At 41.4% G+C, this 14997-nt stretch overlaps 1 protein-coding gene across 1 annotated transcript in view; it reads right to left on the minus strand.

Moving 5' to 3' along the window:
- Positions 1–14997, minus strand: part of ND-15 (NADH dehydrogenase (ubiquinone) 15 kDa subunit) — a 52888-nt gene that overhangs the window by 17479 nt on the left and 20412 nt on the right. Inside the window, exons 3-4 of the mRNA XM_053781459.2 lie at positions 6467–6667; positions 3449–3654 (exon numbers count right to left, since the gene is read on the minus strand). Of these exons, the coding sequence (XP_053637434.2) occupies positions 3449–3654; positions 6467–6667 (407 nt within the window). The remainder of the gene's footprint in view (positions 1–3448; positions 3655–6466; positions 6668–14997) is intronic.

The raw sequence follows: 14997 nt of genomic DNA on the forward strand, positions 1-14997 counted from the left end.
TGATCATGTGTGAAAAGGCTAGGAAGTTGCATGACAATTTAATTAGAAAAATGCCTGCAACTAGTGGTGATGTGAATGAATTTAAGGCCAGCAAAGGTTGGTTTGAGAGATTTAAGAATCGTAGTGGCATACATAGTATGATAAGGCATGGTGAGGCTGCCAGTTCAAACCAAAAAGCGGCTGAAAAATATGTGAAGGAATTCAAGGAGTACATAGTGAAGAATTGCAACCTGAACAAGCATTTAATTGTGACAAAACAGGCCTGTTTGGGAAGAAAATGCCAAGCAGGACCTACATTACTCAGGAGGAAAAGGCACTCCCAGGACATAAGCCTATGAAAGACAGGCTTACTCTTTTGATGTGTGCTAATGCTAGTGGTGATTGCAAAGTGAAGCCTTTATTGGTGTATCTCTCAAACTCCCAGAGCGTTCAGGCAAAACAATGTCGTCAAGGCTAATTTGTGTGTGCTGTGGAGGGGAATCAGTAAGGCATGGGTCACTAGGGACTTTTTCTATGACTGGTTACACCATGCATTTGCCCCCACTGTGAAAAATTACCTAACGGTAAAGAAATTGGACTTTAAGTGCCTCCTGGTATTACCCTGTACAATGACAATGTTATGGCCCATTTTAGGAAAGTCTTAAAGGAATGGGAGGTACAGAGCTCAATGGACAGAGGTCCAGTGACTCAAGCTGGTCCTTGTGGCATTAAAAGAAGAAGGGAAGTAACCCAGGAAAATGACTTGCTACCTCAAGTCCTAATAGAAGGGGATTCCCCTTCTAAACAATAACTTCCACACTCTCCCCTCCTCCCATCCCATCAATCATTACCAGATCTTCAATAAGGTAAGTGTCATGTATTCTATTCTTAGCAGAGTAGTAATTGTGCATGTCTTCTTCAGTTTGTATTAAAATTAATACTTCATGTGGTAAAATTTTTTTTTTTTTCATACTTTGGGGTGTCAGGAACAGATTAATTTGATTTCCTTTATTTCTTATGGGGAAAATTAATTCGGCTAACGATAATTTTGGCTTACGATGAGCTCTCAGGAATGGATTAATATCATAAGGCGGTGGTCCACTGTACTTCCAACAACGTTGGAGGAGTTAGTTTCGTGTTGTCCTTTTTCTATCGCTTAACCTACTTGCTACACTGTTAATGCTACACTATCACTGGCTGGCGCTATAGCCTTTATCGATTCCTGCTGCTTTAGTATCGTACATATCACAGAATCACTGAAGAAGGCACATTCTCCCCTCTCTCTCAGCCCTTTACCAAAGGGCTGGCACTAGGAACTTTCTTTGAGCCCATGGTGGTTTATTTCACAGTCACACCCAATAAACAACCACAAAAAACTCACCGAGAGACGCCCAAACTGACTCGTGCACGTTGCGGACGGACGTGTCCAATACAGCCGATTTCCGAGTTGCCAGCCAAAATCCCAGACAGAATTTCGGCCAAAAAGCGGCCGAAATCCGATTTGGTCGATATCCAAAACGGCTGATATCCGAGGGTCCACTGTATACTTCTTAAGTCAACCCAAATTCTACACAAATAATAGCACGTTATTTTTATATCACTTTACAATGTTAAATACATTTCATGCTTATTATACAGTGGACCCCCGGTTCATGATATTAATCCGTTCCTGAGAGCTCATCGTAAACCAAAATTATCGGAAAGCGAATCAATTTTCCCCATAAGAAATAATGGAAATCAAATTAATCCGTGCAAGACACCCAAAAGTATGAAAACAAAAATTTTTGTACCACATGAAATATTAATTTTAATACAAACTGAAGAAGACATGCACAGTTACATGACACTTACCCTTATTGAAGTTCTGGTGTTGATTGATGGGATGGGAGGAGGTGAGTGTGTGGATGGTCTTAGTGTTCAGAAGGGGAATCCCCTTCCATTAGGACTTGAGGTAGCAAGTCCTTTTCTGGGGTTACTTCCCTTCTTTTAATGCCACTAGGACCAGCTTGAGAGTCACTGGACTTCTGTCGCACAACATATCTGTCCATAGAGGCCTGTACCTCTCGTTCCTTTATGACTTTCCTAAAGTGTTTCACAACATTGTCAATGTAATAGTCACCAGCATGGCTTTCAATAGCTGTGTGAGGGTGATTTTCATCACCCTTTTCACAAATGATCACTTGAGAGATGCTATCTCCTGCTATCTGTTTTTCATTTATCCACACCAATAACAGTCTCTCAACATTTTCTAACACTTGCGGTCGCTGTTTCGTAATCACAGTTGCACCTTTTGCAAGAACAGCTTCCTTGAGTGCCGTTTTCCTGCTCACTATAGTAGAGATGGTTGATTGGGGTTTACTATACAACCTGACCAGTTCCGACACACACACACTCCACTTTCGTATTTTGCAATTATCTCTTTCTTCATTTCAAGTCATTAGCACCCTTGGTCTCGAAGGGTTGGCACTAGGAGCTTTCTTGGGGCCCATGGTGACTTATTTTGCAGAAACAAGCACCAAAAACAGTGATAATATGGATAATATGGAATGTACTGAATGTATCCTTAGATGCGCGCATACTGGCTGGCTTGTAAACACTGGTACACACGAGGGAGTTCAGGCCACAAGTGGACATGTCTCGTACAAATCGTATCGCATACCGGGTTTTGTATCGGGAAGCGAGGCAAAATTTTTTCGATCAAATGCATCGGCAACCGAATTTATCGGATACCGGTAACATTGGGAACCAGGGGTCCACTGTACATTGCATTTTTTAACACATAACAGAGAATCTGTTGCATACACTTCATTACAGGTTCCCAACACAGAGTATGCATGTTTCCCAGCAAGTTGTTCCATAGCCCCAGACAGGGTATAGTACTTGATTTTTTTGCGATTTGTGCCCATATGAAAAAAACTCGGGTGAAAGTAACGAGTGATTTGGTCTTGGATAAGGCCTTTCTAAAGAGGATTTCAAAATCCCTCCAGTATTTCTATGACTGAACACTAAAGGGGTTAACACACTGAATATTCTCTTCCAACTGATGATACAGGGGTTCTATATACAGTGATTTAAGCACAAGTAATAATTTTGAAAAACATCATTTAAGTTAGGAGAGGTGGCTAATAAACAGCTATGTAGGCTTGGATGACAGGAAGAGATGGCTAGTAGCTGCCACACCTGACAATGGTGGAAAGATCAGAAAACTCTATGGAGAGTTGCATCAAAATTTTGCACATTACATGAATACAAAAGAAAACTCCATTTTCATTCAGAAAATTGTGGATAATTAAATCTATTTGTAAGTTACCAATCAGTGAAAATGTTGGATAATCAAATTTCACAAATTAGAACCCAGTAAATATAAAGAAATATAAAATAAAGTAGTGATGAGACATCACTAGATTAGTTCTGCTCCCACAACTATAAATAGGAAGTCGCAGAGCTGTTTCTGTACTAGGACACTGACCTGTCTAGTTTCAAATGCGCACTCCCGAAGGTCGTCCAGGTAGTCTATACAAATAGTTTTTCCACGTTGCACACCATATGCTTCTAAACACTCCATAGCACGCATCTCAAAGTCTGCACACTTTTTGGTGGACTGGTGAGTGAGGACACGCCCACCAATGTCAGTAAATGGTGTGCGGAATGCTGGAGCGAAGTGAGCAGCCATGACTGGAAACAAAATTATTTTGAAATGCATTAGAGCATGGGAGTAATCTCAAAGAAATAAAACAAAAAATACATACTACTGTACTAGAAATTACACAAAATTCCTTGTAGCTCCCAAAAGAATGAAAAAGAGACGCTTGACCCTTTCACTGCCCAGACTCCAAAATTAATATTCCTCTTAGTGTCATTTAGGAAAAAAAATCTGAAATGGCTGAGAATCTGTTTCTGAAGGTAATTACATCAAAATTATGAAACTGGATGGAAAACCTAGGGAATCACATAGGCACAAAGTTAGTGGTATCTACAATTTTGCCCACCGAGTCCTATTTTAGGCCAATTCCACTGTTCCAGTTGACCAAATTCTTAACTATATTACAAGTATGAATTCCACTCCATTGATTGTGCACAAGAAACTCTCCATTCAACTGTCAAAAACAACTCAAAAAAGTGCACAGAAGTTGGTAATTTGGCTAGTTTTTCATCTAAAATACAAATGTAGACATTCCTGGCACTAAAACAACTTTCTCTGTTCATTAATCACATCCTCAGGCCTCTCTTATAGTACACTTGCTTTCCATTTTGTATTCTTATTCACACAAATAGTACATGATTAACTCTAGTTCTCACATAAAAAAAAATATAACCAGGAAAGACTGGTCATGGGTTACAGCCTCCCAATAACTGAATCAGACCTGATAAAAACCCATAAAACAGACTGGGGATTGTAGAGGGGTCTTTTCCATCCTCTGGAATATTATAAAATCAAATATTTCTGCTACTTTGAGCTCAATATTGAGCTACTTCTTCCAGTCCTGAAAGCAATCAAAATTCAGAGAGGAATGGGGAGGGGGTTGATCAAGCTTTTTTTTTTATACTTATATACACTCACTGCCCAGACCCATTCTCTCACATCTAGGCCAAAATTTCTTTATCTTGTAGATTGATGGACTGAATACATCAAATCCAGGCTGAGGGACTGATTACCTCAAACTCCTCCTCTCCTTACTCCCTTGTGTTTTGTACTGGACTGATGGAGCCACTGTGTGGCAAAACATTTCTTCAATAAAGATTCCTATATGTTGCATAAGTATCTCAACCTTCAAGACAAGATTTGTTCGGATCTCTAACCCGGAGGGTTAGCCACCCAGGGATACCCCAAGAAAGTCAGAGCCTCATCAAGGACTGTGTCTTATTTTCAATGAGGTCCTTTAATCTTGTCCCCCAGGATGTATTCCACACCAGTCAACTAACACCCAGGTACCTACTTACTGATAGGTGAACAGGGACAGCAGGTGTTTACCTGGAGTTTACCTGGAGAGAGTTCCGGGGGTCAATGCCCCCGCAGCCCGGTCTGTGACACCTAGCATTTCCTCCCGTGTTAGGGATTGAACCACAGACACATTATAAAAATCATTATATAAATGATCATAATTTTTAAAGGGGTGGACCAGTAAGCCAGCGGAAGGCCTCGGTCAGATGACCAAAGCTCCAAAGGCAGGTCATAATCTGACTAAGACTCGCGTCAGGAAACACTTGTCCTGTTTCCTGATAAACCTTACCTAACCACAGACACTCAAGTGTGTGAGGCAAAAAGAGTTGCCAACCAAGACATGGGACATCACAGTGTCCCATGGTTACCAAGGTTAAGTTTAGAGGCTAATTTAGCTTGATAGGTTAGGTTGGGTTAGTAGGTTTCTTTAGGTTAGGTTGTTAGATTGCTGGGTTGGGCTAGGTTCAGCTGAATATTTTATCTGGATTAGTAACCTGGGCATTAGCAGCCCAGAATAACCCGGGTCAATCAGTCTGGCATATTTCCATTTAACCCAAGAAAGCCAATCAGTCTAGCAGTAAGTAGGTACCTGGGTGTTAGTTGACTAGTATGGGTCGCATCCTGGGGGACAATGTTGAAGGACAACAATGGAAATAAAACAGACAGTCCTCAATGACGTACTGACTCTCTTGGGTTATACTGGGTGCCTAACCCTCCAGGTTAAAAATCCGAACAAATCTTAACTTATCACTGACTGATCAAGGGGCAGCAGGAGTAAGGATTATTATTATTATTATTATTATTATTATTATTATTATTATTATGGGGAGTGTTAAACATATGACACACTGGTGTGGGTTGCATCCTGGGGCAAAACTGACCTAATTTGCCCAAAATGCTCAGAATAACAAGTGGCTTTCTTTATAGTAGTATGTCAATGATGTCAGCTAGGACTGTATACCTTGTACTTGTACTTGTAGAAATAAAGATATTATTATTATAGGAATTATACAGTGCCTGTGGAGGGATGGAAGGCATTCAGGCTTAATTCTGGGAATTGAAGCAGATCCAATTCCTGGATCAAGAGTGCCACTACCACTTAAGCCACGAGCCCCACTGAGCTTGGGTTTTTCTTTCTTTAATTCAAATTCAAATGGTGGGTTAGACTGCTAGCTAAGTTCTGGTAAAAAGTTAACGACTAACTTATTTAGTTAAGCCGGGAAGGATGGGAAGACCCGGGAAGGAAAAGTCTAATGACTGCATTAATATCTTAAAGCAGTTCATTACTGCTGTATCTTACTTAGCTAGTGTATTTGGGATGTTCCTTGACCTGGTGTAGTCTTCTGACTACCTTACACATCACCATAGATCTAAAGGTCTACTGTTGTTGAAGGTCAGGATGATGCAACATTATCAGCTGATGTATTCAACACTGATAAATACCTTCACACATCATGTATATACACTGAACATTGTGTTAATTACTCGTGTCTCACACTAATTTAGTTTCAGTATGGTTTTAGTAGCAAGAGACGGAGTACTTACCGAGAGTGATGAACTCTTTCTGGAGAAACTTAGCACCAGCCAACAGTGGCGTTAAAAAGATGGCGGCCGCGGCGGCGGCGGCGGTGGTGGCGGCGGTGGTGGCGGTGGTGGCGGCGGTGGCGGTGGTGGCGGCAGCGGTGGCGGCGGTGGAGACGTCAGAGGTGGCTGCGGCAGCGGTGACGGCAACGGCGCTATACAGTCCTAGCTGACATAAATCAATCAGTCAAGTTTATTCTCTATAAAGATTACATTGCGGGCTTTACAGATTTTGGATATTGTGTGGTTTACATGTTATAAAATACTAATTACAGAGATGGCCACTAGGACACCTAGCATGGCTAGGCATTTCGGGCAGACTTAGATTAATTCTTAACTCTAAATTAATACAGATTATGGAGTAAGTTGGTATTAAGGCTAAGTGACTACATTATAGTTTGTGAGTTTAGCAATGTAAATGCTTTTGTTTTGGCACAATACACAGGTTCTATATTGTAGTATCACAGGCAAACTTATGACTAGTTAGGATTCATTATTTTATGATTAAGATTCGTATTTCTGTGATTTTAGTCAAGTGGGTGAGTGAGTGTAAGTGTGAACAGGTGAGTTTCATGTAGTTAGTTGTCGGGGTGTATCAGGGAGATAAGATGTTGTCTAAGATAAGATAAGATTTCGTTCGGATTTTTAACCCCGGAGGGTTAGCCACCCAGGATAACCCAAGAAAGTCAGTGCGTCATCGAGGACTGTCTAACTTATTTCCATTGGGGTCCTTAATCTTGTCCCCCAGGATGCGACCCACACCAGTCGACTAACACCCAGGTACCTATTTGCTGCTAGGTGAACAGGACAACAGGTGTTAGGAAACTTGTCGAAATGTTTCCACCCGCCGGGAATCGAACCCGGGCCCTCCGTGTGTGAAGCGGGAGCTTTAGCCACCAGGCCTGGTGGCCATCAAAACGGTAGTTTTGATGGTGATGAATGTGTCTGCAGTTCTAGAGCTTTCAGGTAGGGTGTTCCAGATTTTAGGCCCTTTGACATACATAAATTTTTTGTAAAGGTTTAGTTGGACACGGGGAATGTCATAGAGATGTTTGTGTCTGGTGTTATGCCTGTGGGTCCTGTCACAACTATCAAGAAAGCGTTTTAGGTCAAGGTTAATATTGCAACTTAAGGTCTTGTAGATGCAGATTACACAGTTATAAGTGTGGATGTTCTGAACAGTGAGTAAGTTTAGATCTATGAATAGTGGGGGGGGGGGTTGCCAGGGATGGGATTTAGTGATTATTCTTACTGCAGCTTTTTGTTGGGTTATTATTGGCTTTAGGTGTGTTGCTGCAGTTGATCCCCAAGCACAAATAGCATAGGTGAGGTATGGATAAATGAGTGAATGGTATAGTGTGAGAAGGGCAGTTTGCGGCACGTAGTATCGTATCTTGGAGAGGATTCCAACCGTTTTGGATACTTTTTTGTTATGTGTTGGATATGGGTACTGAAATTCAGGTTGTCGAGGTATAGGCCTAGGAATTTGCCCTCATTATGTCTGGCAATTAGAGTGTTGTCGATCTTAATGTTAAGTTGCGCAACACCTGCTCTGCTACCAAAATAATATAGTAGGTTTTGTCAGTGTTAAGTGTAAGTTTATTGGCTGTCATCCAAGTCGATATTTCGAACAGCTCCTCGTTAACAATGGTGTTGAGGGTAGCAAGAATAGGGTGGGAGATGACATAAGTCGTGTTGTCAGCAAAGAGAATGGGTTTCAGGTGTTGGGATACGTTTGGAAGATCATTGATGTAAATGAGGAAGAGCAGGGGACCAAGGACACTTCCCTGCGGAACTCCGGTATCAAGTGGCCGTGTTGATGAGGCTGTGTCTTTAATGGTGACATACTGATACCTATTTGTAAGGTAGGATTTAAAATATGCAAGCGCATGGCCACTTATACCATAATGGTCAAGTTTGTGGAGTAGGATGCCGTGGTCTACTGTGTCAAAAGCTTTTCTTAGGTCAATAAAAGTTCCTAGCGGATATTCGTTCTTTTCCAATGCTGTGTAAAGCAGGTCTAGCATTTGTACAATTGCATCATTATGACATACTACTACAAAGAAAGTCACTTGTTATGCAGAGCATTTCGGGCAAATTAGGTCAGCTTTGTCCCAGGATGCGACCCACACCAGTCCACTAACACCCAGCTACCCATTTTACTGATGGATGAACATAGACAACCGGTGTAAGGAAACACGTCCGATGTTTCTACCCCTTCCACTTTTTTGGTTTATCCTAGGTACTTTACACATATGCTGCTATGATTGATAATCTATGTAAATGTATTTGTGCATGCCTGAATAAACTTACTTATTCGCCGGGAATCGAACCCGGACCCTTGCCGTGTGAAGCGAGAGCTCTTGCCACCAGGCCACGGGGCACCGTTCATAACATTTTGTTCGGATTTTTAACCCAAAGGGTTAACCACCCATGATAACCTAAGAAAGTCAGTGCGTCATCGAGGAATGTGTGTGTGTGTATATATATATATATATATATATATATATATATATATATATATATATATATATATATATATATATATATATATATATATATATATATACATTTATTTTTTTTTCAACAAGTCAGCTGTCTCCCACGGAGGCAGGGTGACCCAAAAAGAAAGAAAATCCCAAAAAAGAAAATACTCTCATCATTCAACACTTTCACCTCACTCACACATAATCACTGTTTTTTGAGGTGCCCAGAATACAACAGTTTAGAAGTATATACGTATAAAAATACACAATACATCCCTCCAAACTGCCAATATCCCAAACCCCTCCTTTAGAGTGCAGGCACTGAACTTCCCATTTCCAAGACTCAAGTCCGGTTATATAAAATAACCGGTTTCCCTGAATCCCTTCACTAAATATTGCCCTGCTCACACTCCAACAGCTCGTCACGTCCCAAATACCATTTGTCTCCATTCACTCCTATCTAACACGCTCACGCACGCTTACCTGGAGTACCTGGAGAGAGTTCCGGGGGTCATCGCCCCCGCGGCCCGGCCTGTGACCAGGCCTCTTGGTGGGTCAGAGCCTGATCAACCAGGCTGTTGCTGCTGGCTGCACGCAAACCAACGTACGAGCCACAGCCCGGCTGGTCAGGAACCGACTTTAGGTGCTTGTCCAGTGCCAGCTTGAAGACTGCCAGGGGTCTGTTGGTAATCCCCCTTATGTATGCTGGGAGGCAGTTGAACAGTCTCGGGCCCCTGACATTTATTGTATGGTCTCTTAACGTGCTAGTGACACCCCTGCTTTTCATTGGGGGGATGTTGCATCGTCTGCCAAGTCTTTTGCTTTCGTAGTGAGTGATTTTCGTGTGCAAGTTCGGTACTAGTCCCTCTAGGATTTTCCAGGTGTATATAATCATGTATCTCTCCCGCCTGCGTTCCAGGGAATACAGTTTTAGGAACCTCAAGCGCTCCCAGTAATTGAGGTGTTTTATCTCCGTTATGCACGCCGTGAAGGTTCTCTGTACATTTTCTAGGTCAGCAATTTCACCTGCCTTGAAAGGTGCTGTTAGTGTGCAGCAATATTCCAGCCTAGATAGAACAAGTGACCTGAAGAGTGTCATCATGGGCTTGGCCTCCCTAGTTTTGAAGGTTCTCATTATCCATCCTGTCATTTTTCTAGCAGATGCGATTGATAAAATGTTATTGTCCTTGAAGGTGAGATCCTCCGACATGATCACTCCCAGGTCTTTGACGTTGGTGTTTCGCTCTATTTTGTGGCCAGAATTTGTTTTGTACTCTGATGAAGATTTAATTTCCTCGTGTTTACCATATCTGAGTAATTGAAATTTCTCATCGTTGAACTTCATATTGTTTTCTGCAGCCCACTGAAAGATTTGGTTGATGTCCGCCTGGAGCCTTGCAGTGTCTGCAATGGAAGACACTGTCATGCAGATTCGGGTGTCATCTGCAAAGGAAGACACGGTGCTGTGGCTGACATCCTTGTCTATGTCGGATATGAGGATGAGGAACAAGATGGGAGCGAGTACTGTGCCTTGTGGAACAGAGCTTTTCACCGTAGCTGCCTCGGACTTTACTCTGTTGACGACTACTCTCTGTGTTCTGTTAGTGAGGAAATTATAGATCCATCGACCGACTTTTCCTGTTATTCCTTTAGCACGCATTTTGTGCGCTATTACGCCATGGTCACATTTGTCGAAGGCTTTTGAAAAGTCTGTATATATTACATCTGCATTCTTTTTGTCTTCTAGTGCATTTAGGACCTTGTCATAGTGATCCAACAGTTGAGACAGACAGGAGCGACCTGTTCTAAACCCATGTTGCCCTGGGTTGTGTAACTGATGGGTTTCTAGATGGGTGGTGATCTTGCTTCTTAGGACCCTTTCAAAGATTTTTATGATATGGGATGTTAGTGCTATCGGTCTGTAGTTCTTTGCTGTTGCTTTACTGCCCCCTTTGTGGAGTGGGGCTATGTCTGTTGTTTTTAGTAACTGTGGGACGACCCCCGTGTCCATGCTCTCTCTCCATAGGATGGAAAAGGCTCGTGATAGAGGCTTCTTGCAGTTCTTGATGAACACGGAGTTCCATGAGTCTGGCCCTGGGGCAGAGTGCTTGGGCATGTCATTTATCGCCTGTTCGAAGTCACTTGGTGTCAGGATAACATCGGATAGGCTTGTGTTAACCAAATTTTGTGGCTCTCTCATAAAAAATTCATTTTGATCTTCGACTCTCAGTCTGGTTAGCGGCTTGCTAAAAACTGAGTCATATTGGGACTTGAGTAGCTCACTCATTTCCTTGCTGTCATCTGTGTAGGACCCATCTTGTTTAAGTAGGGGCCCAATACTGGACGTTGTTCTCGACTTTGATTTGGCATAAGAGAAGAAATACTTTGGGTTTCTTTCGATTTCATTTATGGCTTTTAGTTCTTCCCGCGATTCCTGACTCCTATAAGATTCCTTTAGCTTAAGTTCGATGCTTGCTATTTCTCTGACCAGTGTCTCCCTACGCATTTCAGATATATTGACCTCTTTTAGCCGCTCTGTTATTCTTTTCTGGAAGTCCAAATCCCTCGCCCACAACACCTCCTTTACCCCCTCCCTCCAACCTTTTCGAGGACGACCCCTACCCCTACCTCCTTACACTACAGTTTTATACGTTCTCCATGTCATTTTACTTTGATCCATTCTCTCTAAATGACCAAACCACCTCAACAAACCCTCTTCAGCCCTCTGACTAATACGTTTATTAACTCCACACCTTCTCCTAATTTCCACACTCCGAATTTTCTGCATAATATTTACACCACACATTGCTCTTAGATAGGACATCTCCACTGCCTCCAGCCGCCTCCTCGCTGCTGCATTTACAACCCAAGCTTCACAACCATATAAGAGTGTTGGTACTTCTATACTTTCATACATTCCCTTCTTTGCCTCCATAGATAACATTTTTTGCCTCCACATATACCTAAATGCACCACTCACCTTTTTTCCTTCATCAATTCTATGATTAACCTCATCCATCATAAAACCATCCGCTGACACGTCAACTCCCAAATATCTGAAAACATTCACTTCTTCCATACTCCTCCTCCCCAATTTGATATCCAGTTTTTCTTTATCTAAATCATTTGATACTCTCATCACCTTACTCTTTTCTATGTTCACTTTCAACTTTTTACCTTATATATATATATATATATATATATATATATATATATATATACATATATATATATATATATATATATATATATATATATATATGTATATACGCATGGTCATGCGTATACTTGCTGTATACGTGGCCATGCTGTATACTTGGCTCGCCGGACGCGAGGCAAGTATACAGCAAGCATTTCCCCTCTGGGTGGCCACGCTGAGACGCTGGAACATGAAAATGTCTACTCTTGGGTCCCTGGTGGTGTCAATGAGTCTGGAACCCAGTTCTCTAAGGAAACGTGTGGCATGTTTTCCCCATGATCCCAAGGTCTCTGATCCCACTGGGACAAATTGATACTGTTGGCTTATGTCCCTGTACTTGCTGATCTTGTACTCCTCCCTGTGGGCAGCAGCTCCTCCCGGTCGCCCGACACTGTGATGGATGTCGGTGTCAGCCAGCGTCGACACATAGGTGGAAGTTAATTGAAATTTATTAAAATGAAATCATACTGTTAATGAGTTTTCAGATTATAAGACTATTGAATATAGCAATGATAGTGTGGCTCATGATGAAGGGCCATTGTAACAATGAAAATTACAATTTACGTTGATGTCATTTAAAAAAAATTAATGTAAAAGAGATTGACAGTAGCGATAATAAATGTGAAAAAGAATACGGAGATAAGTGCAAGTAATTTAATAAATCATTTGTTGAATGAACTAATTACAAAAGAAATTAAATAATTCGTAAACTAATTACTAAATTAACTATTAATTTCAAATTAATTCCCGTACTGAACAAGAAACCGTATCGAATAGCGAATTCTCTGTTAAATGTCACATGCTCAATAATTACATGAAAGCGAACAATAACTGTATTTCTCGGATGCAGTTGGAAGTTTTTCCTCGCCCACTAATGACATATTGAGTTTTCTTGCTCACCTGCACTCAGTTTCCGATTGGGAGTACCGAATATTTCCCTTTCGTTCTATAAAAGATGTCAGGAAAAAATGATAGCAATTCGACCAACCAGTGACTGGAGGAATTATTGACTCTTACTGATATTTCTCTTTGTCAGGTCGCACTTTGGTCAATGTTTAATGGTCACTTTGTATTTTGGGGGCGAAAAAAAGGGAACGTGAAAAACCAGGTGAAAACCAGCACTCCTGCTTTAAATATTATTTATTCACGACTTCTTTCTCCTCAATCAACAGGTGTTCTTTAAAATCGGAAAAAAAAAAATATATATGAAAGCTAGATTTTAACACAGGCTAAATTATCAACAAAACAATAGTAAAAAAGAAAATGAAATGAAACCAAAAACAGGAAAATCTCCTGCCGATCACTGTTTAAAAAAAAAAAAGAGTTCTCTAACAGTAGAGCCAGACTTCACTATAGCCGGCTTTATCTCCTCGGATCAACAGAACAACAGAGTAAACTAGTCTTGGTAGCTGCGCGATCCATAGAAGGTATTCATCATATCCCATAACCCCAGCCCTCTGTACCCCAAAGCATAAAACTCAAAGTAGAGGATACTCCATGAGTTGCGAATGCTGGAGTCATCGCAACATCTCAGTATCTTTACTTTGTTGAAGCTTCACATGGGCCATAGTATGTCTACAGTATACACAGTGAAATTTCATCAATTTCAAGTGTTAAACACCTTACAAGAATACATGACTCACACAAATAACCCGCACATAGAAGAGAGGAGCTTACGACGACGTATCGGTCCGACTTGGACCATTTACAATGTCACACAGTGTGACTTTGTAAATGGTCCAAGTCGGACCTGAACGTCGTCGTAAGCGTCTCTCTTCTATGTGCGGGTTATTTGTGTATCGTTCCAGTCACGGTATTGTGCCGTTTTTGGTTATTTACATGACTCATAGCCAAGGAGGAAGACAGAGATATAGGATCTTAGAATCTTTTTCATATATAACAGTTTTATCCAGCACCAACTGTTCTACAACGAAGCTTATCTTCTTGCCGGGAAACTTCTTGTCGCTGTCCCATATGGTAAGAGGTCATAGTATAGAAGATCACTCCAGCAGGTTTAATGGCCCATACTAGGTAGGTTCTTCTCAAATCCAACCCTTCTTAGCCAATTTCGTCCAACCTACTTTAAGTCTACCCAAGACATAGCTTAACATATCTCACCTGACTCTTCACATCAGATATGCTCCCTATACATAGCATCATCCTATCTCTCCCCCAGGTTGATCCACTTTGATTTGATCACGCCCACTGTGTTTGGAAAAACCTAGTCAGTAAAGGCTCGCATTATTCTGTATTTATGTCCCCTCTTCCTTTGTGGCGATATTTTTATTCCATTCCTCTGCACCTTTCCCTCCCCAAAATCTTCCAGCTCCTGTACTCAAACTGTAAATTAGGAGGATTTACTAGTATTTATATTACAATGAATCATTTCTTACAGTGTACGTAACGAAGAATGTTTACACTGAATCTTATAAGCTTTGTAATTCTTATATACTATTTACCGAATTTCGACAACCATGCTCTCTTCAGCTCTTCAGCTCCAGAAAATGGGTTCTGGAGTCCTTTAGCAGTTATTGACTGAACCCGGAGCCAAATATTCCACAACCTCTTGCTTTCATCCTCCTAGCGGCAATTCACTTTCCCTTCTTTTATATCCGGGGATTTTGTGACCTCTGAAACCTTTTGAAAAGAAGAAAAAACACGATAGTCCAACACCACGAGACAAAAAAAAAAAAAGTGCCACAGCCGTGAATGAGGGGCTTTGCCAGCATGGGCATGCATGCGACTCACGCCATCTATTGATCACCGGAGAAACTACACCATAAATGACGTCGTTGGCAGCTTTTCAGCCA

This window comes from Cherax quadricarinatus, chromosome 53 (assembly GCF_038502225.1).
Source record: "Cherax quadricarinatus isolate ZL_2023a chromosome 53, ASM3850222v1, whole genome shotgun sequence".
Classification (NCBI taxonomy): domain Eukaryota; kingdom Metazoa; phylum Arthropoda; class Malacostraca; order Decapoda; family Parastacidae; genus Cherax; species Cherax quadricarinatus.